This window comes from Vulpes lagopus, chromosome 4, assembly GCF_018345385.1.
Source record: "Vulpes lagopus strain Blue_001 chromosome 4, ASM1834538v1, whole genome shotgun sequence".
Classification (NCBI taxonomy): domain Eukaryota; kingdom Metazoa; phylum Chordata; class Mammalia; order Carnivora; family Canidae; genus Vulpes; species Vulpes lagopus.
The window spans coordinates 84,515,793-84,542,112 of NC_054827.1; the positions used below are offsets into that span (position 1 = coordinate 84,515,793).

Consider the following 26,320-nt stretch of genomic DNA (forward strand, 5'->3'; position numbering starts at 1 on the left):
TCTGGAGGACGTGCCGCGACAGGCCCAACCGGACGCGGGGCGGAGAGGAGGGGGGTGAGGGCCGGCGGGGGGCGGGGGCGCACGCCTCTTCCGCCCCGGGCCCGGAAGGGTGATGTGGCTGGGGCTCCGCCGGCCTCACTATGGTAAGACCGGGGGCTGGGGGGTCGCCGCCGAGCCTCGCGAAGGGGCCGCGGGCGCGAGCCAGGGCTGGAGGGAGGGCGGGGAGCCCCGTCCCTGGCCTGACCCCGCCGGGCTCGGAGGCGCTCAGGCCCGGGAGCCGTGTGGTGCCCCCGCGCCCGAGAGGCCCCGCGGTGGCAGGTGCCGGCGCCTCCCGCACGGCCCCCCTTTCTCATTTGTTTCGAGGAAACGCGCCGGTTGCCTTAACGCTGTGGTTTGCATAAGACTCGGTGTGGGCCCTGACCCTGGGGAGGCGTGGAGGCCTCGAGATCGCGCTCGTCCCGGGCCTGGCGCAGGGCTGCGTTGTGGCCCAGGAAACCCCGAGCTGCACACCCCTCCGCCCCAGTTTTGTCTGTCGAGTCGGGGACCTCTCAGGCCCCCGGTCGGCGATCTTTGCTTGCAGAAGGGGTTTTCCTTCTAGGAACGTGCTGGTGGGGTCTGGCCTTCCCCGCCCAGGCTTAGGGGTGGGTGTATGATGATGTGTCACTGCAGATTCCTTGGGTAGCTGGGGCCTCTTAGGAAAATTTAAAACGAGTCGTGAAAAGTCTTCAAAAGAAATGAATACATCTCCAGGCAGGGGGGAAGAAAAAGAAAAAAAAAAAAAGAGGCAAATGGTGCCTGGCCTCGAGGACAGATGCGGTGTCAGGAGTAGTGGAACCTCCCAAGTTGTGTCTGAAGGCCCGGGGACACGCCAGCGGCCTCTACACCGGGTGAATCCACCACATCCACAGGCCGAATGTTGCACTGATGAGCATGTTTCTTAAAGATTTATTTATTTATGTATTTATTTATTTATTTATTTATTTAATTTATGAATGAACGATAGACCTAAAGAGAGGCAGAGACACAGGCAGAAAGGAGAAGCAGGCTCCATGCAGGGAGCCCGACGTGAGACTCGATCCCGGGACTCCAGGATCGCTCCCTGGGCCAAAGGCAGACGTTCAACCGCTGAGCCACCCAGGGATCCCCAAGGATGGGGATCTTTGATCACAGTATCGAAAGCAACCATGACCAACCCCGCGAGGAAAAAGCTCTTGTGAGGTGGAAGTTACCCAGCTTCTGTTTCTAGAAGTTCCCGCAGAACTCCATACCAACACTAAACACACTCCATGCCAACACGAAACACTTAGACATTTAATCGAAAACTCATCGTATCTTGCTTTCCCCCATCTGCTTTGGTTCTAGATGGGGCATAGAAAACTGTCTTTGCTGGAGAACTTTACCACTTAACAGAGGAAATGGCAGTCTGCTGGCAGGTTATGCCTTCCTTAGCCCAGATTATGCTCCAGCTCCTTTGCCTGCCTACCACACAATCGGATCAGTACACTTCCTCTTGGTAGTGTCATTAGCGAACTGTTATTTAACTTAGAGAATTGTGGTTCCTCTTTCAATTAAAAAAGAAGAAAGACTTATTCTTTTTTTTTTAATTTTTATTTTTTAAGGGTAACCTCTTCCCAGAAATCCTTCTATTTTCTTCTGAGTCTCTTTTCATGTATACAACAATTCCAGGATCCCTCCAGCATAGCTCTTAACCACAAAGAAACAGCAATACATTGTTGCATATATTTCTTCCCTCTCTTGCTGGAGTTTTCCAAAGTACAGACCAGGTCTTTTGATGGCAACTAGAGAGACTTTACACATCTAAGGAAACAGAGTCATGTAAAAGATGCTCAGTGCCTTTAAGGACTTCATAGTCCACTGGGGGAGATTATTAAATCAGTAAATTCCATGTGTTGTCTGCTACAATAAAGAAAAACAACATGTGTAGTGGAAAGAGCTTTAAGAAATTAGGTGCAGGGATGCCTGGGTGGCTTGGTGGTTTAGCACCTGCCTTCGGCCCAAGGCGTGATCCTGGAGATTCAGGATCGAGTCCCACATCAGGGTCCCTGCTTGGAGTCTGCTTCTCCCTCTGCCTCTGCCTCTGTGTGTCTCATGAATAAATAAATAAATAAAATCTTTAAAAAAAAAAATTCGGAGCACAGCCAGTTCAGTCCAAATTTCTGGGCACTGATAGTTTTTAAAAGCTTCAAGTGATTCTTAAAGAACAGCCAGGCTTCATACCATTTGACTCCATATATTAAGAAGTTTGTCTCATTTATCAGTCTTGGTTGTTCCCGACTGCATGGTCGGAACACTTTTCTTCATAATAAGACTTGCACTTTGTCCATTGGAATACTTGTGTCTTATCAAATTATCAAGAACATGTCAAGTATTTATTGCTTTTTCTAAGTCCACTGCTTATCCTAGTTCTGTGTATGCTTTCTCCTATCAACTCTTTGATCCCCTTGTTGCTTTATATTTAGATCTCTGGTATCTATAAAATCGTTCTGAAACTAAGCCTTAGAAACATAGCAAATGCATTATATGTACCATGACAATGAGATGAAAGTAAGTACAAATGACCACCTACGTTGCCAGTGAAGAACAGAACTGAGTTGCTTCTACTCTGGGCTACAGCTTTCCTCATAGCCTTGAAAGTTCTTAATTTTAAGTGGAAAGTGTAAGTAGAAAAGGTCTCTACATTTTTTAGACAAGACCAAAAAGATCAAATGACTATTTCGTCCAGCTCCTCCTTTTATAAGTGAAATTAAACTGATATGTAGAGGTGCAGATTTATTCAAGGCAAATTTATATACTGGATTATTTCCTAAATAATGCAAATGTTTAATGGCCACTGATACTGAGACAGGTTTTCAACATCAAAACATTAAGCAATCCTAGTTTCTTGGTTTCAAATTAAACCAAGATAATTTGCATATCAGGTATAATTTCAGTGCTCCCTTATAGTAAGCAACAAAGGTTGAACTTAGATGCTAATAACACCAAAAGAAAACGTCAATAATTCTGTGTGAATGGAAATAGTAAGTGACTTATCTTGGGCAAGAGGGGGGGGGGGGTGTTTGCTGTTTGCACATTTATATACAGGCTTCATTTATCCCTGCATTTCCATGTTTCCCATTTTAAAAGATAATAGTGATATGTATAAGTTAACAAGTAGAAACTAGTTAGAAAATGCTGGCCTGACCTAGATTTGTAAATGATAAAATGCTGACCCACTTTTGCAGTGCTGGGTAATTTTTATCACAATTAGGTCAGGAATATCATTTCTGGGTCTCCTTCCACCTCCAGAGAAGGATAAATGTGTAAAAGCAGTAAGTCTTAAAACAAGTAAAATTGTTACTATTGGGGGCTTTAAAAGTTATCTTTGGTATTAAATTCTTGTTTTAAAGTGAATTCCAGTTAAACTGGAGGAATTTTAATATGTCAGTTACTCCCTCATAAGAGGCAGTCAACATTTCAAGCTCCCACACGGTGTTATATGCATAAGGAAGACCGTTCATCAATGGGTTAAGCAATTTGTTTTGATAATGCTAAAAATAAATAAATAAGCTATATGGAGTTCAAGTGATCCAAGACTAATGAAAATACTGTAGCCGTAGTCTTTTCTGTAGATTAAGTACAGTTAGCAACCAGTCACTGAGCACTTCAGACAACTGTTTTAGCATATAAATACTTGTATTTCTGCGCCTTTCTCATTACTTCTCTGCCTATAATTATACTCCTGGCATCTTTTCCCCTATTTTTCCCTCTATTCCTAATGCCTCTGATGGTTTCTTAAACTATTTTTATAAATCTTTAAAGAAAACCTTACACTGAATTCTTGCCTTTATATCCAAACTTAATGAATATAGTTTTAACATTCAGATATGACTGAAAACAAGAAACTGTATCTTCATAGATAAAATGATAAATATTGAATCTGAAATAAATATTCCTAACTTTTAAAATTGACTTGAAAGAAAATAGTTTTTGAAAAGATGTGTTAACATCACAAGTAATTTTTTTGTTTTAGCACTAAGCTTTGCATCAACCAATCTCCGTCTATTCACTGATAAGTTAGTTCATCTGCAGTAGTGGCCAGATGAAAGTCTGAATTATTTTCATTATTTCAGATGGCCTAACAAATTGTGATTTACTTAAGAATGATTAAACAGAGTGATTTCTCAAGTATATTTCTTTTTTGTTTGGATGGTTTAATTTAGTACAGTGGCGTAATTATTTGAAGCATATCAGAAAGTCTGTGAGTAGTAGATGATAGGTCTTGAGCATGGAAGGATTAGTAAAAGGGTCCTTTGGAGAAAAATAGTTTAGGATCTCCATTACATTGTTTAGAAGAATGAACACTTTTGAGACTAACAGTTAAAAGGCAGGGCAAGTCTGGTGTATTCCACAACCCCAGATGTCACCATTCTGATCATATTTGAGGTTGTGCTCCAGAGAGTGTCACAGGCAGCCCCAAGTCTAGGGAATGAAAAGGAAGTGTCTGTTAGGTATGGTAGACAGAATATCCTTCCCCACTAAAAACAAAAACAAAACCCTGTAAATATGTTCTCTTACTTGGCAAAAGAGATTGGATGTATGTGATTAAGAATTTTGGAATGGGGGGCAGCCCGGGTGGCTCAGTGATTTAGCACCACCTTCAGCCCAGGGCGTGGTCCTGGGGTCCCAGGATTGAGTCCTACGTCTGGCTCCCTGCATGGAGCCTGCTTCTCCCTCTGCCTGGGTCTCTGCCTCCTTCCCTCTCTCTTTCTCTCTCTGTCTCACATGAATAAATAAAATCTTTAAAAAAAAAATTTTTTTTGGAATGGGGAGAGAACAATCACAGGTTCCCTTTAAGAGGGAGGCAGTGGGCTCATAGTCACAAAAGAAGTATCAAGGTCACTGTGATGAGGAGTCACTAGCCAAGGACTGCAGACAGCATCTAGAAACTGGAGATGGCAAGAAAACATTCTTTTCCTAGAGCCTCTAGAAGGAGTGAGTTGAATTATAATTCCTTAGTTGCAATGTGCATTATTTGATGTTTAATATTTAGCTAAATTTGTTTAAACTGGGCAGCATACCATTGTATAACTCCCTGGCATTGCCCAACTGAAAAGTAGGTAAACTTTAGATTTGAGAATTTCTTGAGGTTCTGTAATTAGATGCCAACCAGCTATCCGATTCGGTCAGATCATCCACACCTCTTGAAGATGTATATCTCTTAACAAGTTAGGTGGAGTCAATACGTTCATTGTCCCGTATGCAAGTACCTTGAATCTGGCTTCTTGGTAGAACTTTCTGTGAATTCCAGCTAGTGATACAAGATTGAGATGTTGAGAGGGAATTAGTTACATGAGGCTTTTATTTTACCCTCCAGCCTGGGCCCTTAACATATAAACATCAGGGTATTTGTTTCTTTCATCTGCATTTTCCAAAATATCATTGACAAGTAAATATAAATGCAGTGCCATGTGTGGCAATTTCTCTTGGATAGTTAACAAAATATTCAGCAGTGTAATCTGTCCTTTTTTTAATAGCATGCATTGTTAATTTGGGATTTTTGTTGTTAATTTGGAATTTAAGTATGCTCTTGAATTTGTTAAAATGTTCATTATTTGCAATTGTTTCAAGTGCCTGTTCATTTAACATTTTTCAGTGACTTCTCTGAACTATTTTGTTTAATATGCACAAAGAATTGATAAAAACTTCAGTAAAATAGAGAAGAATTTTACAGTACAGTTTGATGGATGCTATCCATCATATACGCACGCACAACGATCCTGACTCTGTTTGTTGTGGCAAGTGGGGACAGGAAGACTTCACAGGAGGTGACTCTTATGTTGAAACATGATTGTTAAGTCAGTTCACCAGGCAGGCAGAAATAGATGGCTTGTGCAAAAACACAAGAGTACCTTGAAAAAGATTTCATGATCTGAAAAAAACTAAACACAGTAAATAAATTTTACTTCCTTTATCACCTTTTTTAATCATCTTTTCCTCTATTTTATAATGGAATAGGCTTTTTTTCTTAGCTTCTTCCTTTGTAATAACATTTTCCTATTGAAAATCTCCATTATGTTTCTACAAGAACAGGAACATGTTTCCTTTAAATGTGAGACAAAAATTTTCTATCAGAGGACAATAGATGCTAAGCATTAAAAGGAATGCTTAGGTAGGGTAAGCAGTGGTAGGCTAATGTCTGTAAGTTTGAAACATTCTTGTTTGGTCAGAATAGGAGTACATCTAAAAGACTTTACCACCTAAGAATATTTGTTTAAATTTTCAAGTCTATAAACCCCAGAAACAAAGTTGTATGTATCATATATTACACACTTGTAAATGGTTTTCATCTATAAGTGGTTTCACACACGAATGTATATATACACACCCCACTTCTGTAATAATAGGCATGTCTTTAAGTGCCTCATAAAATTTTTTATTATATGAAAATTCAACATACAGAGGTAAAAGAAGAGTATAATGAAGCCTCATTCCTCGGCATTTCATCAACCCCACACCTCACACCATATACAATGGATTATTTAGAAACCAATCCCAGACATCATATCATTTAAGCTTTTTTTTTTTTTTCCCCCACTGGACATGCAGGGAAGGAAAAAGTACATATTGCAAAATTGTGAAATATAGATACTCCATTAAGAACATGATAAACCTACTTTACAAATTGATTTTCCAATCACTCTACTACATCAGTTCTTTGCTTAATACAATGTCTGCTCATTATTCCTTAAACATGCAGATTCCTTAAACATTCATATTTTCCATTCTTTTTGTCTCTTCTGGAGCCTGCTCTCTATTTTGCCAATCTAATTGTGCCCTTTCTTGACTTAGTCCTTGCTTCTCCTTGAAGCTTTTCCTGACTTTTTTTTATGAAAACAGCTTTTTTTTTTTTTTTTTTTTTTTTTTTTGCCAGTGTGGTTCAGCCACCACTTAGCATATGCTACAGGGAATTGCTGTTTACTCTTTAAAATATATGTCCTGTTCTAACTTGATCATAATTGCTGTGTGCCTCAGTTGTCTCATATATAAAATAAAGGTATTAGTAACACCTTTCTCAAATATATGAGGATAGATTAAATAATCCAAAACAAACGTTGGTGAATATCAGTTATTGTTGTTAGCTATAGACTTCTGAAAGGAAGGAATCCTGCTATGTACTTTTTTTAATCCTGTGTCTAGCCTCATGCTCCAGTAGATACTAAATACATTGTTAGTTATGTTGGCTGGAAAGAAATCTGTGCCTTATATTTCAGGAGGTTGTTATCAAATACTCTATCAATATATACATGTCGAAAATGAGATCTTTGAAAGGTAAACATTGTGAAATACTGTGTTTTCTATATAGAATTTCTCTTTAAGTTCATTTATTGATTTACTTCAGTTATAAAATTTGTATAACTTGCTTTCACAAACAAAATTAAAATTCAATTCAATAAGAAACCAAGACATACTAAACTTTATCCTTTATATATCCAAGAAGAAATGATTTGCATACAAAACTATTAAAATAGTAATTACAAGTAATTATCTTTTCCAGACTCTTAAGATACCACTTAGAAATTTTGAGAAATCCAAAAATTTGAGAATTGGGTTAAAAACCCTCCAGACATGATCATTGCATTCTCCCCTCGTGTTTGCATGAAGGTTTACCCACCTGAAGATATGCTGATTGTGAAATTTTGTGTGCAGTTTTCCCCACTGCTTAGCATTGTACATAAATATTTTTTGTCCTTAAGAATAGTGATAAATAACATGTATAATTTCTTAATGTTTTGGATAGTTTGTAAAGATTTATCATAAAAATAAATAACAGCTTAAAAACTATTGACAGTTTGGTACAAGGTTAGTTCTTGTTTAAGGAATCTCCTAAGAATAACCATTCTTGATTCTGATTTATTTTCCCATATGAACTTCAAAATCGGTGTGTATTTTGAAAATAACTGGTTGGTATTGAGTTCACTTTAAATTTATATGCTAGCTTTATGATGTTGCTTTCCAATGCTGGTATTCCACTCCATTCTACTTTTATGTTTTTTAGTACATTTAAAGATTTTGTCAGTTTTGTTCTTTAATGCCAGTGCTGCATTTCTTATTAAGCTTATTCCTGGGTATTTCAGCTTTTTATTCTAGTTGCTATTACAAATAGACTTTTTTTCCCATTAGGTCTTTCAGCTGGTTGATAATGTAATTCTGAAGACTCTTGATTTAAATATTTAATTAGGTACCCAGCCACCTTACTAAGTTCCCTTATTGTCTATAACTTTTATTCACTAGATTCTTTTGGGCTTTTCAGGCGACATTTAATATTTGTAAGTAACAATTTGGCCTTTCTCAAAAAATTTTCATAGCTCTTTTTTTTTTTTTTTTTTTTTTTTATTTATGATAGTCACAGAGAGAGAGAGAGAGGCAGAGACACAGGCAGAGGGAGAAGCAGGCTCCATGCACCGGGAGCCCAATGTGGGATTCGATCCCGGGTCTCCAGGATCGCGCCCTGGGCCAAAGGCAGGCGCCAAACCGCTGCGCCACCCAGGGATCCCTTCATAGCTCTTATTCTTTGTCTAACCTCTGACAGTCACTATAGGAGGTCCTTCTGAGTTTACTAATAAGCATTTTGCTAGTTACTGTGTGAGATTGATTTACCTACCTTACATAATAGAAACATTGTTCAAATTGTTTTATTTATTCAACCATTATTTATTGGTCTACTCTCTGATAGGTGAAAAGTCAGAAGCTGGGGTTCAGAGCCTGATAAGATATTATCCACTTTCAGGGATGACTATTATGAAATGTGTAACAGTTCGTGTGGGAACTGGAGAAACGAGAGTTCAATGTGAGAAAAGGAGAGGGGGGGCCGATGGGTCCAAGGAGACTTTCTGGAAAAGATGATTCTTGAGCTGAATTCTAAATAGACTGAGTCCACCTCCATTTTACTTTGGGGAAATGATTTCCTGTGATTCCTGTGTTAAATTTTTTGAATAATTTCTAAAGAATCAGCACTGAAAGAGCAAGTGGTTTTCTTTCACCAAAATCTAATAGTTTAGGATTAGTCAATGCATGGAACATGATTGCTTAGATTGAAAGCATTCTTCTCCTAAAAAAAATTTCAGAACTGAAAGAAACTTCAGGCAACAGTTAGTCCATATCCCCAATGCCCACCCAGTTTTATGGATGTGAGAGAGAGACTTAGGTTAATGATTCAGCTGAGGTCTTAAGGCCATGTATCTGCAGAGTTAGAAAACACCATGTCCTGCCTACTAGTCTAGGCTCCTAGAACATCTATATTAATCACATATTGATTACGTTTTGGTGAGCTTTTTTGGATTCATGACATTTTTTAGTAGTGTTTTCAAGTTCTTGAATTTAGAATTTTTGTTGCATCTTCTGCATTCCTTAGTCAAAAGAATGGAGAGGAAAGTACACTCTCGGAATACCTTATGATTTGGGATTTTAAGTGTTCTCAGACATGTTATTCTGTTTGCCTATAAGAGGAACAAAAATATGATTTTTAATAGAAATTGTCTGGCATTTTTTTACCTGTGCTGTTTTTCTTGCGATATTAATTTTTCTTTTTCTCTTTTAGTCTGCCATTTTCAATTTTCAGAGTCTGTTGACTGTAATCTTGCTGCTTATATGTACCTGTGCTTATATCCGATCCTTGGCACCCAGCCTCCTGGACAGAAATAAAACTGGGTATGTTACTAATGATACCTAATCCCCCAAATTAGTTCCTATAGATATTGAGGATAAATTAGCATAAAAGTCATTAAATAATTTAATTCCTGTATATCACTTAGTTTTGTAATAACTTTTTACACTTTCTCCCCTAGTTTTTAAAAACTAAAAACTTTTTATTCACAGAATCTTAATAAATTTTTTTGTTGTTGTTTTGTTTTTAAATTTTATTTATTTATTCATCAGAGATAGAGAGAGGCAGAGACACAGGCAGAGGGAGAAGCAGGCTCTATTCAGGAAGCCCAATGTGGGACTCGATCCCGGGACCCCAGGATCACACCCTGAGCCAAAGGCAGATGCTCAGCTGCTGAGGCACCCAGGCTTTCCAATAAATTTTTATTTATTAAATATCAGAAGTGACCTGAAATGTGTTAGACTGAGAGGGTTAGGGAGAAGTATATTTAAAGACATGACAGGTTTTTTTATGGGATTAGAAATAACAGTTTAGTACCATCAAAGACCATATTGGGCCTTATTTTTTAGTGGAATAATTAGTAAAGTTGGTTATCATGTTTTTTGAAGCATAAAAGAGTTTGCAAGCACTGTGTCCATTAAACTATAATGTGGCCATTCTCTGTCCAGTCCAAGACTGCTCTAATCATATGGGCTCCCTGTTACTATTAGAAAGCAAACATATGGAGAAATTTAGCTTACTTAAAGCCATAATAAAAATTAAGTCTTGGGCTTGCCACATCCCTTTTATTTTATGTTCACACCCTGAAAAAATTTGAGCTCAATATTATACCACACGGAATTAAAATTTTTAAAGTGCCATCTTCATAAAACAGAAATACATATTGATTTCAACCACAAGGAAAGGTATATTAAAAAAAGAAAAACAGACCATGTGGTGGAAGCTATGTAAACTTTCTTTGCCTTGCATATTTATTAATTTCTATGGAAAAGTGTCTTAATCCTTTCTTGATAAAAGCCTATACCTACTCAATCGTTTTAAGAAATAAAAGAATGAAAAAATACTTCACATAGGAATAATTATCTCCAAAACCTGTATCAGGCCAAATTAGGATCCTACAAGGTCAAATTCTATTCCGCTAATGAAAATATACAAGAGGCAAGGTGATAGCCATGAGAGTAATAATTTCTGCTTCACTTTCCTTCATCTCCATTCTATCTTTGAGGACATAATTAGCATTTATTCAAACATTCTGTTATCTGAATCACTTGGCTTTTGTTACCATTTTCCCTTTTTATTTCCTAGGGTTATTAAACATGTATAAAGGAATAAATAGAACCTCTAACCAATTTTGAATATTACAAACTGATAATCCTGTTCTAGTAAATTGATCATCTGTTGCTATTGGCCTGAGGGATTTTATTTAACCTACTGATAGTATTTGTCCATCAATTTTTATGACAATGCCCCTCTTCCTTTGTAGATGATGACTTTTCATCACAAGTTTTTCTCTGAAGTCCTCCTGCAGTTAGTCTTCCACTCAGTTTCTTTGTCCTCCTTTGAAATTATATAGTACTTTGTCCCTTTGTTGAAGTTACATAATCTTATTTGTTGCTTAGAAAGCAACAAATAAAGCCTTTCTCCCCAACTAAGCGGTTTTATGTCTTCCTTTCCTTCTGCAACCCCTGACTATTGACTTAGAGCATATGGTAGAAACCAGTAGGCATTCTCATTGATCTGTTGTTTGGTATTATAATATAATGCATAACATCCACCTAAATTAGATGTTTAATGGTTTATTTCATTAAGCAAAAATCACATAGAGCAAAATAGAATATTTCTGCTTTTCTGATGCTGTTAGGAAGAAAGTAGACTGCATGTGGAAAAGTCTGCTCCTCATTCTTTGGGGAGCAAGAATACATCCATTACATGCTACATTAAAAAAGGAGTTCTCAGGGCTACCAACCTTACAGTAGAGGTTGAGTAGTAGTATATTTCTCCTACATAAAAGAGCAAAGAAAGAGCATACCTATTTTTATATTTAAAGCATATGCTGAGGAGCACCTTGATGGCTCAGTCGCTTGAGCATCTGCCTTTGCTCAGGGTCCTAGGATCGAACCCCACATCTAACTCCTTGCTCAGAGGGCAGCCTGCTTCTCCCTCTCTTCCCCACTTGTGCTTTCTCTCACTATCTCTGTCATTATTGGTCTCTCTCAATTAAATAAAATCTAAAAAAACAAAAAAGCATATATTAATACAGTCAACTGTTTAAAGGCTTTTCTTAAAACTTTGTTTCTATAGAAATGCTAGGCCCCATTTTATTTTGACTTGTGTATAAGAAATATTTTCTCCGGGAGAAATTCTCAACAGGCCATTGTCCTTCTCTGTTACATGTATGTTTTTACGAGATTCAAAATAAACTTGTTATACTGAGTATGAGATACCTAGACTAGATAAAACCGATTCTTGTTGATTTCATTCTTGAAAATAACATTTTTTTGCTGCTTCAAATAATATAAAACTAAAAAGCAGCAATAAACGATTGCCACTTTGCCTCATTTCCTATTATTATAGACCTGATAGTCTATAATAAGAAATAGCTAATCAAGTAAGTTTATGAGCTTTATCGGTAGATACATTTATTGGCTTATAACCATGGAAACCCAAGCAGCGTAAGTTCCTGTGTTTTGATAAATAGCATTTGGCATATTATAGAAATATGTCTAGGTAGGGAAATATATGGGAAAGGCCAAAGTGGTACTGATAAATCTGTAAGTTGCCTGAGTTAGGAAATCTTTTTAATTTATATAGTTTTTAATGTATGTTAAAACAATTTCCCAGTGATGCTTTGAGTTATTTCAAACCTGAAATGACCCTAATTGTGATCATATGGTTTTAGATTATGTTCTGTGAGACTCTGGGCTTCCTGTACAGGAGCTTTGGGTGTCCTGCCTCTGAATCCTTTATCCAGAGTAGCTTTAAATCAATAATGAATGTTATAATCAATAGGTTTTTAGAATCAAGGATCCGTGGCATTGCAGATGACTAACTGCCTTCCACTTTTTGATGACATGTAAGCCAATTTTAAGTGATACCTGAAATTACTGTCATATGTGCCATTAACCTATTTATTACTGAACATGGCATATGTTAGTTACTCTTCTGAAGACTTTCTGTGTAATAACTCATTGAATCCTTATAACAAGCCTATGAGGGTGAGTCCTATTGAAGAGAAAATAACTTGCTCATAGTTATGCAACCAATTAAGTAGGATTAGTAGAACTTTATGTTCCTGAAAAAATAATAGCATTTAAAATATGTAAGTACTCAAAAAGGCACCACTTTTTATATCAATGCTTTACCCTAAAGCAACCCATCCAAAACCATCTGAATATTTTGTAGAGAAGAGTAGAAATATGCAGGTACTATTAATTTGCAAAATATTGGAAGACTTTTTTTAATCTGGTCCTTATATTATCCTTCTTATTTTCAAGAGTATATTTGAATTTTGTCCTTTTATTCCTATCGTAAAATTGTTGCACTTGTCAGAATGGCCATCCTTCAAAATAAACTTGTATTTTTGCCCATTTCATGTCATCTGAACTAAGAAACTTTTTGCTTTGAGGTCAGAAAGTTATACTTCAGAGGAGTAATGTATATGGAACTTAAACTAGTAATTTCTTTCAGTGCTAACCACTCAGATATAATTATTCATCAGCTAGCCATCTCTTACGGAAAAAAAAAATATAAATTTCTCTGGAATTTAAGTATTTCAATTTTGTTACACCAATTCTAACTCACTATAATAAGTTCTGCTGATTTATCTTGATTTGTAGCCATGTATAACACCATTTATAATTCTCTTGTCAGAGCAACAAAATGGCCGTCTACAATCTTTTTATATCTTTTAGCTATCTATATTCATTGAAATTGAATGACTCCGTTAGTTTTCTTTTAAAGCTGGTATTTTAAAAAAAAAACTGGTACTTTTTATATATCTTAAGTGAAATATGTGTATAATTTGTATTTAATTCATAGTATATTCATTCATAGAATTGAAATGAACATCATTCTATTTCTTATTTCCAGAATGTATGTGTTTTAAATGCCATATTTAGTTAACTCATGCGCAATGTCCCTAAACTAGGATTTTGTACTTATATTGAAAACATGGGCACATATTTTTATATCGTCCTTTATTGCATGACAATTATGTAAATCCTATCATTGGAGTTCATGGTTATAAATCATTTAAATACAGAACTGCATTCTGTGAAAAGTAATTTCTTTAGTGTGAAAGTTGTATGTTTTGTGTCAAAATTACCCCAAACCAACTGTGTTCATTTATCATTTTCTCAAAAATAATGTTTATGTAAATTGGCATATGCATTTTTTACTTTTGAAAATAAAGTACTTGAAGTTCACTGTGTCCTACTTTCCTACATAAATGGTAGCTCAATATCAAATAAATTTCAGTTTTGAAATATCAAGTATCAGAAAGAAAATGCCAGTTTGTAATGAATGCTCTATAGGATACTGAGAGAATGATAACACCGTTCCCAGTAATCAGTAGCTACTTTTTCCTTTTTTATCCTATGCAGATTGTTGGGTATATTTTGGAAGTGCGCCAGAATTGGTAAGTTTTTGCTTATAATCTCCACATCTTCAGCTATAAATTGTTGGCAGTTTACTTAAGCCATATTCATACAAATCAAATGTCAGTGTTAAACTGCAGGCCTTTTTGCACATTTTTGCTAAAGTTTATGGAATTCCCCCAAACTCTTTTCCTTGTGCTATTTAAAACTAGACATGATGGATACCTCATAATACTTAAGTAGCAGGAAGATGGAGAATACAAGAAAAATCTAATTCAGATATCAAATACTATGCATTCCAGGTGTTGAGATTTCAGACAGATGTGTATAGTTTTTATACGCACATGCTGATAGTATAGAACATGCTGCTCTGTATACTGTGTACTATTTTGATAACTAAGGATAAATTTCCTATCTGATGAAAGACTTCTAAGCAACCATTTAAACGTATTCATTTTATTGCCCTATGCTAAGTCCAAGAATGTTGTCTTTTAGAAAGCATTAAATGTTTGACCTGTCAAACACGTGGTCATAGCTGAGTTTTGTTCTAATTGATCAAAGTTAAATGTGATTATTTTCTAAGTGTCAAAATGTGTTTGTTTAAATAATAATTATTCTTATCCCATCCCTATATGTATATAACATTTAGCACAGTGCCCAGCTCATAGTACACTCTCAAGTGCTTGGCAGGTGAATGAATTAAAATGTACTTTACTGATGTAATTCACCAGTAATCTCGAATAATAGATCAGACCCTTTTTAACATAGCTAGTTCAAAAAAAACATTTTAGAGCATTTGTGCTTATTCCACTTGGACAGAACAAAAGATTATTACCTCTCTTTGGAATTACTTCTATGAATTCCTCAAAAAAAAAAGTTTAATTTTAGTACTCTTCCAATATTTAATACATATGTAACTATTTTTTCTTTTATAAAGTAAGGAGACTTTGATTAAAAAGAAAAATTTTACTGCATTTGACAGTCTACTTAGCTAGTCTCACAATAGCCTTAATTACCCCAAAGAATCACTTTAAATAAGAGGGGGAGTTTAGGGGCCATGTCCCTTAGATAACTTCCATTTAGAGAATTATGTTTTACTTTTGGATTCATTTCTCAGAGATGTGGAAATATTAGAAGATGGTCCATAACAGGAAAAAAATTCATTAAAGATTAAAAACTACAAGCTAAAATTTTGTAACATTTAGAAATTTTTCTAAATAAATGTATTTTAGAAATAGTTTGTTAGCCATTGAAATAATTAATTATAAGAGAGCAAGTTTTCTTCCCTTGAGCTTTTGGTGACAAGCAAGACCCATTAACAGTGGAAGTTTTGAGTGTCATACCAAATCATGTAGAAGTCCTTTTAAAATCTGTTATGATGAGATTATAGGATTCATTGGCCTTTTTGGTGTTTTGCTGTAGAAAATGAAAGTGTAGTATGGAGTTTCAGAGAAAAGTATCTCTTTCAAGGCCTTGAGAATTCACTGTACTTTTAGCATAACTGTCCTTCCTTAGTGTTTTTGTCATACTTTATTATTTCTTGGGGTGATAGACAAGTGAATCTTTCTTTTATAGAGAAGATCATTGACTTTAGGTAGCTAAGGCACAAGTGTGGCCTAGATAAGTGGTTATCAATCAGGACATTTAACAGTAATTGGAGACATTTTGGTTGTTAGAACTAGACTTGGGGAATATATACTGAGTACAGGTCACAGATGCTGCTAAACAAGCTACAGTGCACACAACAGCCCCTCACATTGAATTAGCCCAAAATGTCAGTAGTTCCAGAGTTGAAAGGGCCCAGCCTAGATTTACAGAGATTTGTGGTACAGACTTAACTGACATCCAGTCATGCTCAACAGCTGCAAAGCCTGAAATAACAATAGAAGTCTAAAACCACTTTGAAAATAATCAAGAAGGGAGAGATAGAAAGAAGAGCACCCTTGATGGCTAATTCGGATAGCTAGTAGTAAATGTAAATATATGTAAACCAAACTGCTTGTTTCAAAGCCAAGTCACCCAGAAAATGAAATAATGTCAAGGAACAGAGTGCAAAGAATAACTCAAGTAAACTGCAAAGAGAGAACGTAATGGAAGAACAAGACAGTTCTAATAAGTGATATTCTCTGTATCAGAGTAATACTGAATATTCATTGCTAAAAATATAAAAATGGAGTTAGGCAGTGGAGTTTTCACCTTAATATTATGAAGTTGCTAATTCATAAATAAAAGATACTTGAATTAAGGGATTTTAAATGTGGGATGCCTGAGTGGCTCAGCAGTTGAGCATCTGTCTTTGGCTCAGGACGTGATCCCGGAGTCCCGGGATTGAGTCCCACATGGGGCTCCCTGCATGAAGCCTACTTCTCCCTCTGCCTATGTCTCTGCCTTTTCCCTCTCTGTGCTTCTCATTAATGAATAAATAAATAAATCTTTAAAAGGGGGGGGTTAAATGTTAAGGTATTTTTAAATCCATTTTATGTAATTGGAGAAGTATATACAGCTTTATTCAGTAGCCAACCCAGATGACCTTTTCACAATTGTTCATGAAAAGTATAGCCAAAAATTTAAGGCATCTGGTCTGTAGTTCTCTTAATGATTTCCTGTAGTATCATCTATTTTTATGTCTCATTATAAACTGTGCCTTTCTTTTTGCCTGGTCAGTTATTATTTTCATTTTTTCTCTTAACTGTATGAATACCATAGGTTAAATGGTTCACTTAAAGTATTCCTTCTTGCCAATTATGTGAAAGCATTAGCTTTTCATTTTCACAAAATGGCTCAGAAAACGTTGATGCTGATATGCTGCTTTCTCAGCCACACACTCCTCTCTTATCTTGACACAGAATGTATCCACCAAGAAAGGATGCATCTTTAATAGGAAAAGGCCCAGCCAAATCATCTTATCATGTTACACATCACATTACAGCAACTGTTTCACATTCACTTGAACAGACCTAAGACCAGACAAGAAGTAACATTCTTACCCAAGTTCAACCAAAGATGTTTAGTTTTACCACATGGCAATCTCTTTTAAGAAAATTAAAAACAGGAAAATGAAACCCATATGTAAATTATGGGATTCTAAGTTGGAAGATGAGGAAGAGAAGAACTTCCTCAAAACTTAATTTCCAGCAGATGGAAAATTTAGGGCAATATTAATTTCTTCTTTTAGGTGTTTAATAAGACTACTTTAGACAATTAGAGTATCTAGTCCTAATTAGATTGGGTTGTTTATGAAATCCACCTGAAAATTATGTCTGAATGGCTTGATTTTGTTTGATAACTTAGGTTGTTACCCAAAAAAATTAACATTGATTAAAAATGATGACCCAAGTTACTTTTTAGTTTAAAAAGATTTTTGCCAGTTGAGATAGTGGCATTGTGAGAATGCTTTTGTCTCACTTTTTAGATTTTCCTTTAGATAGAAAGTAGCCCGATGTCTGTGGACTGAAAACACTTTAAGAAAAACAGCAAATGCTTCTTTTACTTGTATGTGTGTAGTATCATCTATGAATATTGTCATTGAGCAGACACAGAGGTAAAATTGATAACAGGATGACTGTGTGAGCTCTTTGAGGAAGCTCTGAAAATAAAAATGCCCTTGAGGATTTTAGTTGATGATGGTGGTCAAGATTGACATTTTCCAGAGATAATTAACTAAACTTAAACTTCCCAAATGAAATAGTTCCTTGCCAAAAGAACTTAGTTACTGGATGAGAGCTGATTTTAAACATCATAGAAAAACATAAATGAGGGTAGTATTAACAGTCTCTACTACAGGACGCCACGTATATGCCTATGATTATTTCTAGAGGTAGCACATCACTCCCTCTTCTTCCTTTTTCCTCTCTTAAGCACCCCCAGAGTTTTACATGGTACTTTGTGGAATTGTACAGCCCTTAATTAATGAAAAACAGGAAAAGAACAAGATGAGTTTGGGACAACTCACAATCACAGGATCTCTGTCTGTTTGCAAGACAGTTTCACAGGCCAGCTCTGTTCTGCTTCATGCAAAGGAAAGTCTCCAAGTAAAAACACTTTTTAAACACATGTGAAAATTGACTCATAAAATTAGTTGTTTAAAGTTCTACATTTCTAACCCAAGAGTAATCATAAAGTTTTTCTTTAAATTCCAGTTAGTTAACATACAGTGTAATGCTAGTTTCAGACATATAATATAGTGATTCAGCACTTCCATATATCATGTGGCATTCATCACAAGGGCCCTCCTTAAAAACCCCCATCACCTGTTTCACCCATCCCTCCACCCACCTCCCCTCTGGTGACCATCAGCTTGTTCTCTATAGTTAAGAGTCTTTTTCTTAGTTTGTAGTTTATGTCCATTTTTTAAATGAAGTTTTATTGGTCATTCTCTGTTTATGTTCATCCATGAATGCTTGCTTATTTATCCCCGTTTAAGTGTCATGAATTGGTACCACTGAGGGAAAAAATTATGGCTAAAAATTCTATGTTGAATTTCTTTTTATGCATAGAAATTTCCGTTTTTAACAAGGAAAAATAAGCAATTGGGGGGGTTCCTTAATTCCATTATTTGAGATCATTTATCTTGGATCTGTGTCCTACATTCTGTGTTACATTTTTCAGTATCTGGGTTTGTGCAGTGGCGCAGCAATGGTGTGTCAGGGATTTTCTAAACACATGAAAAAGAGGTAGTCTTAGAAATAAATTAGCATAAGTTTGCTCCTTCTGTATTGTACTTGCTTTTATGTTGCATCTAGTTCTTATTTGGCCCATCCCCCCAAATGTATGGGCCTCCGTGGTAGGAGCTTTATCTTGAGTCCTATGTCTCCCTCTCCCTTAGTAATAACCTTATCTTATGCATGTTAACTACTTGGTTAATAAACATGAATATCTCCCATTTTTTTCAATAGGTGAACGGAAGAGTCCTTATGTTGCAGTGTGCTGTATAGTGATGGCCTTCAGCATCCTCTTCATGCAGTAGCTTGGAAAAATATCAGAATTTAATTGCCATCGGATTTCAGTATGAAAAAAGGACTTATCTACAGAAAATAATGGAATGAATGGTTAACCCTTTTATCTCTGAACATTGAATGAGATAAATTTCCAGCTGCTCTTCTCTATTTTCGTTATTGGACCAATGTTCTATATAAATAGGATGTAACCGTTTAATACTCAGAGTTTAATATGTCTGTAACAATCAACCTCAGTACTGTAACTACAATATTACATTCTGCAATGTTATTCTTTTATGTCAGATACCAGTTCTTAGTGTGGTATCTCCAAGGCGCATAATAGAAAACAAAATTAGTAAATTACCCAAGTTTCTTTCACTGTGATTTGGGAATGATAAATCCTTGTAGAATGAGACATTTTTCTGAACTAGCTTTTTTTACTGGGGGAAAAAAAAGTTCAATTTGTGTTGGTAAGGTTTGCATTCGTATTTAACAATGCTTGCTTTTCCTCCAGCCACACCAGACCATTAACAGAGTACCTCTAAGCAAACTATAGTTTATCACAGGTGTTTCAGCTATTTGAAACAAGCCTATGCAGTTTTAAGGAGGAAGATAAATGAGATGTGACATAAGAGTAGTACCAGGAGAATGTTTGTATTTAGCATAAAAAGAGTTTAGAATAGCTTACTGGTATAGTAGCCTCTGAAAACTCTAGATGAGTATGGAGAAATATTTTAAACATAAATTTGATCAGCTGTCATTCTCTGAATAAGATTACATTCTTAGAGTGAAAATAGCAAAATAGAGCACTTACAGAATGATGATGCTATTTGTGTTCATCCTTTTTAGTGTCAGGTCTTTTATCTTAATTGCCCTGAACAAAAACTGTATTTTATTTGTTTGTTTTTGAATACAGCACTTTAAATCTAGTTTACTTTTTTATGTGTCAATTTGAACTAGAACTCAGTAGGTGGTGTTAAACGGTTTTCAAATGTACCTATCCATATTCCTTGGCATAAATGTCTTTGAGCTTTAATAACAAAGAAAGACTTTCAACAATTTTCATCAAAGCAAGAGAAACATTTGTAATGTGACTTATAAATTTTGCAATAGAGCAGTTAATTTACTATTTCTTAAGGTTCAACAAAATTCTGTTAGAATTTCACAGCTTAGAAGAACTTAAAAATTGCCCATCATAGACAGCACTAATCAGATATTGTCCTCAGCTGTTAATACCTTTTCTTTTTTTAAGAAAAGAAAATTATTTAATTATTTTAAAATGAGTCTGCCAGTAGCTCTTTCTGTAGAAACAAAGTCTGGAACTAAAAGCCATATATTTTTAAAGACCACTTTAAATTACTTGAAAAGAATTCTAGGAAACATGTAAGAAAAGCTTGTTATGCATTGCCTGCTTTTCTCAGAAAAGATAAAAACTGCTGTAGGCTATCAGTATATTTGTTTATTTTACATTTTTGGCGTATCTCACTGGCTGGTAGATCCTAGAGGATCTTGTATATTTTGCTTTAGACAAGGAATCAGGTTATGATCATTGTGTCTGAACTATCTTTTGGGCTTTGCATTAGGTCAAGAATTTTCAGGGTATCCTAAAAATAGGACTCTTATCAGCATATACGTGCAGAGTAAGTCACCTTTCTGGGTCTGGTTTCTGAGTGGCCATCTGTTGTCCAGCTCTGCTGCCAACTAGACTTTCCAAAAGATTTGTCAACTAGTTTTTTATATGTTAACACAAATCTAATTATTGAATAAAGAGAAGCATATTCTGAGTAATCAGTTGTAGGGCATTTCTTTAATTTTGGCATTTTGGAGAAAGTAGGTAGAATGTGGAGGAAGAAATAATTTCTTTCAAAAATTTGTGGTAACGTATAAAAAATTTTGCTGTGTGTAGATGCTCAACAGAGTGGGAGGCAGCTTATTTCTGCCCCCAGACATTGTGACCTTTTGAAACACCAGCTCTTTGGGAGGTAGAGGAAAGACACAGGATTCTATGAAGAAAAGCAATTAGCATTTTCTTTAATGTATTTTTATCAAAGCTACTGCTGAATCCTGTTCTCTAACCCAAAGGGGAGCGTAGGTAGTTTTAGGCCCACAGAATATTCAGATATTCCTGTTGTGGTCTTGGTGGGGTGACAGGATGCAGAAAATGATTGAGGGTCAATTTAGCATCAGATGGACTGCCTCTGTCACATAGTCTTACCGCAGGGCTGGATGGGATGGATGGTGGGCACTGAAGTCCACAGCTTTTGCAAGGTTTGAATCCTCTGCCTAACCTCTTTCCTGGCTCCATTAGCTTTTTATTTGTGTCTCCTAGAAATTGTTTTATGCTGATATTTAGTTCCTGATTGGCCTCAGCTATGTCCATGGTAGGAGCTAGTCTTCTTTCCAGGCGGTCTTAAAAAATAGTCCATCAAAACACCATTTGGTCTGTTGAATTCCCTCTATGGCTTAAAAAAATTTGGATTCAAGGCCAGTATCTTGTAAATGCCTCTGCTCCTGTGTCAGGCACTTTCCATGTTCAAATTCAAAATAGCCCTTTCACACTAGGGATAATAGTAGTATCTAATTTGTAACAGATTCCTTCATCTTAGTAATATGCAAATCAGTCTAGTTTTATCTTAGTACCTAGAGGTCAGAATGCAGTGACTCCTCCAGGTGTACAAAGAAAAAAAAAAAGAACAGATCTCTACCTAGCTTTGTGGGAAAGACCTAACATTTGTAAATAGAATGTATACATTTCACCATTCTTTCAAGCAGCATTATGGAGTACAGACCGTACATTATCACTGAAGACAGAAAAACAAGTACATAATTTCTTCCACCCAGTAGTTGGATGTGGATGTGGCTCCACAGTGCAATGGATGAGAGAGATGAAGTTATTTATACAAGTGCAATATGATAATGTTTATTATTGGAATGTTATTATTGAAATATGCCAGGACTCTAGAAGAAAATGAGGGTGACAACTTAGAGATAAGAATTTCCTTCCAGAGAAGCAGTGCTTACACTGAATTTAAGAGCAGTATGCAGAAGCACCAGTGGTATATTTTTATGAACTATTAGTACCTAGCTTGTTGTGCCCTTGGGGAGGAGTATTAAGACATAAGCCTAAAAAGGTGGACTGAGGTTAGATCCTAGAGGGTCTTGTATTTTTTCTCACTATTATTACCTACCTCAAAATTGGAGTTGAATATATGTTCCCTCCTGCCTAACCAAAAAAAAAAAAAAACCTTGGAAAAAAAATCTTTGGTATATGTGCAAACAAATTTAAATATATCCATGCCAACCTTACTTTGGACCAGGAATACAATAGTATACTCTCCAGAGACCCACCTGCATAGTACATAAAGCCAAGGTAACATTAGGTCAAGTATTTTTAGGAACTTTCAATAGCTCATACTTCATCAATGACAAAAGCACCCATGATGGTTTTTTTGTTGTTGTTTTTTAAGATTTTATTTATTTGAGAGAAAGAGCACGAGTAGAGCGGAGGGATACAGAGAGGGAGAAGCAGAGTCCCCACTGAGCAGGGAGCCCGACGTAGGACTCAATCCCAGGATCCCAGGATCATGACCTCAGCTGAAGGCAGACACTCAACCAACTGAGCCACCCAGGTGACCAGCAGCCATGATTCTTAATGCACACATCTGCACAAAAAGTGGAGGTGGTTGCACTGTCTACATTTCCAGAGCACAAAAAAAGATTTCTTATAAGCAAGGACTTGTACTCTCTTCAAAGCCTTTGGGAAGTTACTAGATCATAGGAAGCTAAAAAGAATTGAAGATTCTTAGGGACCACTTTTAACTTTCTTTGGTGTTCAGGAAATAGCAGATGTTCAAAATATAAGTAACTGAGTAATATCAGCATTGTGAATAAATAATATAGCCCTGTTAGACCCAATCAGCAAGTTACTACTGGCATCCAAAAATAGCTTCATGGTTATGTCAGTTATACACTGCCTTCTGTGGTTTCTTTTACTTTGCCCTACAGTAGTCCCAAAATAATCTGAAATGCAGCTCTGACATCAAAAAATGGAGGAGATGGAAATATATTCCCTGTGATTTTAAGAGAACAGAATCATCCTACTCTGGTTAGCGAACATGTTTCTGGTGTGTAATAAAAATGAAAACGAACTCCCAAGAGCCTCCCAATTTTGTCTTACTGTCAGATGAGTGAGAACAGTTTTAAGAGGTTAAAATTTTGAAATAGGCAGCTTTTGAGTAAGATGGGAAAAGAGAAATGTTTCTGTTCATTTTACCTGCATTTTAATTCCTGGCTGGTCAAGATTCTTTGAGGGGGAGGTTGTTTTGCATCTTAAAGCTAAAGATGACTAAGATATCATTTCAGAGAACTAAATGACTTGCTTTAGATAAGTCATTAACCCTCCCCCCATTCATTAGAAATTGAATTCTGAATGAAAATGACAGTATTAATTGTTAACACTTCCTTTAACCTTGTCTTCCATTAAGAGCCTTCTGATATCAAACACTTGGTCCAAGGTCTGTCTGTGAGCAGTGTCCACCAATTATTCAGTCAATTTATACCATTTAATGAGAAATATGAAAAAGTTTATATGTACCACATGCCTTGTTTGGTAGCCTGGTCTTTCTACTGTTACCTTCCCAGCACTGAATTGACACAGATAAACTTTTGTTACAAGTGTAACTGGAAAGGATATACTTAACCAAATAAATTGGAACAGCTATCTTTTTTAGTTGAACTTTGAACTTAAAAAGCATTTCAGATATGAATAGAAAAATAATACCTTAGTTATTTCCTTCAGTATATAATGTAAACCTCCCTCACTGCTCCATCATAACCACAAGTTGATCTGAGACCTTATAGAGAAAAATCACTAAATTTCTGATTTCTAACTCCGATCAAAACAATTCGGAATGGCTTTGCTTGAGACCATTGAATTTAACACGGTGGGAAAGCAAAATCTGTTTTCAATTCAGAGGGTTTGTATCAATATCCTTAACCATAACAAATTTGGGGAAAAAAAACATATTAGAAATAAGGGTGTATCTCTTCACACAGTAAGTGGAGGATGAGAACACTCAAGAACTACAAAATACCCAGACACTACTACTGTTTGAGCTTTAATTTGGTAAGGGAAGCAATAGGAGTAAATATATAGTGATTGAGGGTCAGTAGCCAAGTTGCCAAAACGTGTAATTTGTGAGTTATTTCAACATTTTTGATCAAGTACTATGTCTAGACTAAATGTTGTAAAAATAACGTTCAAAGATACTTTTTTAAAAGGAAGAAACCATTAAGGCATGAAGGATTTCAAGAAGGGCAACACTGAAGAAGAAATATTTCCAATATTAAAATGTAAAAAAAAAAAGTGACCTGGAGGCTCAGGGTAACACCAAAAGATTTGACGTTGGAAATTCAAAATCATAAAGATAGAATACTCTCGGTAACATTTCATTAGGGCTTCTGAAAACCAGAAGATTGCATTTTCCTTTTGATTTTATTGAATAAGTAAACTCATTGCTTTCTTTTTAACTAATGTATTAAAATCTTAGAAAATGATGAGAGTACTTCGACTTGTACAATATGTTTAAGAAGTTTGCAATATGAAATTAAGAGAGCTGTAGAACACAAAATCTAGGATAATAAAGTTGGATGGGTTTTCTGAAAATTGAGTTTTATGAGTAATCTAAACCTCATTCAGATCTCTGTTAATGGGTCACGCTCTTAGCTCTAAGTGAATCAAGGCCAAAATAACACAGTGACATAATTCTAAACCAACAAAGTAAAATTGCACTCACTACTGGCAACTCCAATACTTGTTTTAAGTATTAACCATCAGAAGCATCTTTTCAAAGAAATGTAATTGAATCTGTTAACACTTAGAATTGGATGTAGGGAACTACTGAGATGTTTTCTGAAACCCTAGGCAATTAGTTTGACCTCCCATGAAGAACAGAAATAGAGGTAGAACTCAGGATAATGTATGCCCCTCAAGGAATAGAAAACATCCCTTTGACATTCTTACCCCACAAAGTAGAGTCCTCCATCTGTCTCTTTCCATGCCTAGAAGAATTCTTGGAGAACTTGCTGTGTGCCAGCTACAGTGCTAGGGTCAGGGTGTACAGTGTAGAGCAAGACAAATACATCTGCTGTCATGGAACCTAGATTGTAGAAAGACCAACTAACCAAGAAATTAATTACATAAGCAAACACCGTCTCTAGTAAGGACAAAGGAAACTAAGAATGATATAGATGGAGTGGTGGTCAGAGAAGGCCAGTCCATGGAGTTGATGGGAAAGAACTTGAGGATTGAAGTGGAGAAATTGTTAAGAAACTAGCATGAGGAATATTACTGAGACAAAGAATGGTGTGAATTGGATACAAAAACAGTTCTTCGAACCAGAGAAATGGCTGGCCAACTCCTGCAAAGGGTTTGACCTTACACATCTGGAGCAGGTATGGTAGTCTGGAAGGCTAATGCATTTGTGATATTAGAGCTGAAATCCGCAGGGCAGATAGTCAAGAAGGGAGGGCGAAAAGCTGCAGAATTTGCTGAAACCCATGTCAATTGTTGCTCTGATGTTGGTGCTGTGGATATCCTGCAGAAAGAAGCCAGTGACCTTCATCTTGGAGCTAAAAGTACACATGTGGCACAGGAGCCAGAGAAGCTAAAGGAAAAGGTAGGAGCAGTTGTCGGCCCAGCTGTCCTCTCACTAACAGATTGGTTAATCAGCACATTTGTAACCACATATATGAGCTAATAAGACGGCTACTGCTTTGCCTCTGCCCTCCAAATTTCACACAAGACTCTCCCATAGCCCATTCTCACTGGAACCTTATAGGGAAGGGAATTCTAGGAAATGTAGGTTAGCCTAACCAAATTGATACATCACAAGGTCATCACGCCCTCTAAAACCCTTTTTCTGGATCTCTTCCCAGCAGCTCCCTACTTCAATATGACAAACAAAGCTCTTCATCTTCCCTTCTAAGCCTCCTCCTGCTCTTTCTGGGTTTCCCTGTTTTTATAAATAGCACAACTTTTCTTCTAGACCAAAACTCTAACCCCCTAAGCTCTTTTCCTCTCATATCCCCCCCACACATGTGTAACTAAGTTCTATCGTTTTTAC

General features: G+C 36.3%; 1 protein-coding gene and 1 non-coding gene across 2 annotated transcripts; both read left to right on the forward strand.

Annotated features, from left to right (window-relative positions):
- TMEM167A (transmembrane protein 167A) lies at positions 1-24,865 on the forward strand. Its single transcript, XM_041752618.1, has 4 exons — positions 1-143; positions 9,599-9,708; positions 14,266-14,300; positions 19,155-24,865. The coding sequence occupies exons 1-4, from the start codon at positions 141-143 to the stop codon at positions 19,223-19,225; spliced, it is 219 nt and encodes a 72-aa protein (XP_041608552.1). The 5' UTR covers positions 1-140; the 3' UTR covers positions 19,226-24,865.
- Positions 11,538-11,672, forward strand: LOC121490296. The gene has a single exon (XR_005987616.1). It is a non-coding gene; the product is annotated as a small nucleolar RNA U109 (small nucleolar RNA).
- Positions 24,866-26,320: the final 1,455 nt, after the last annotated feature.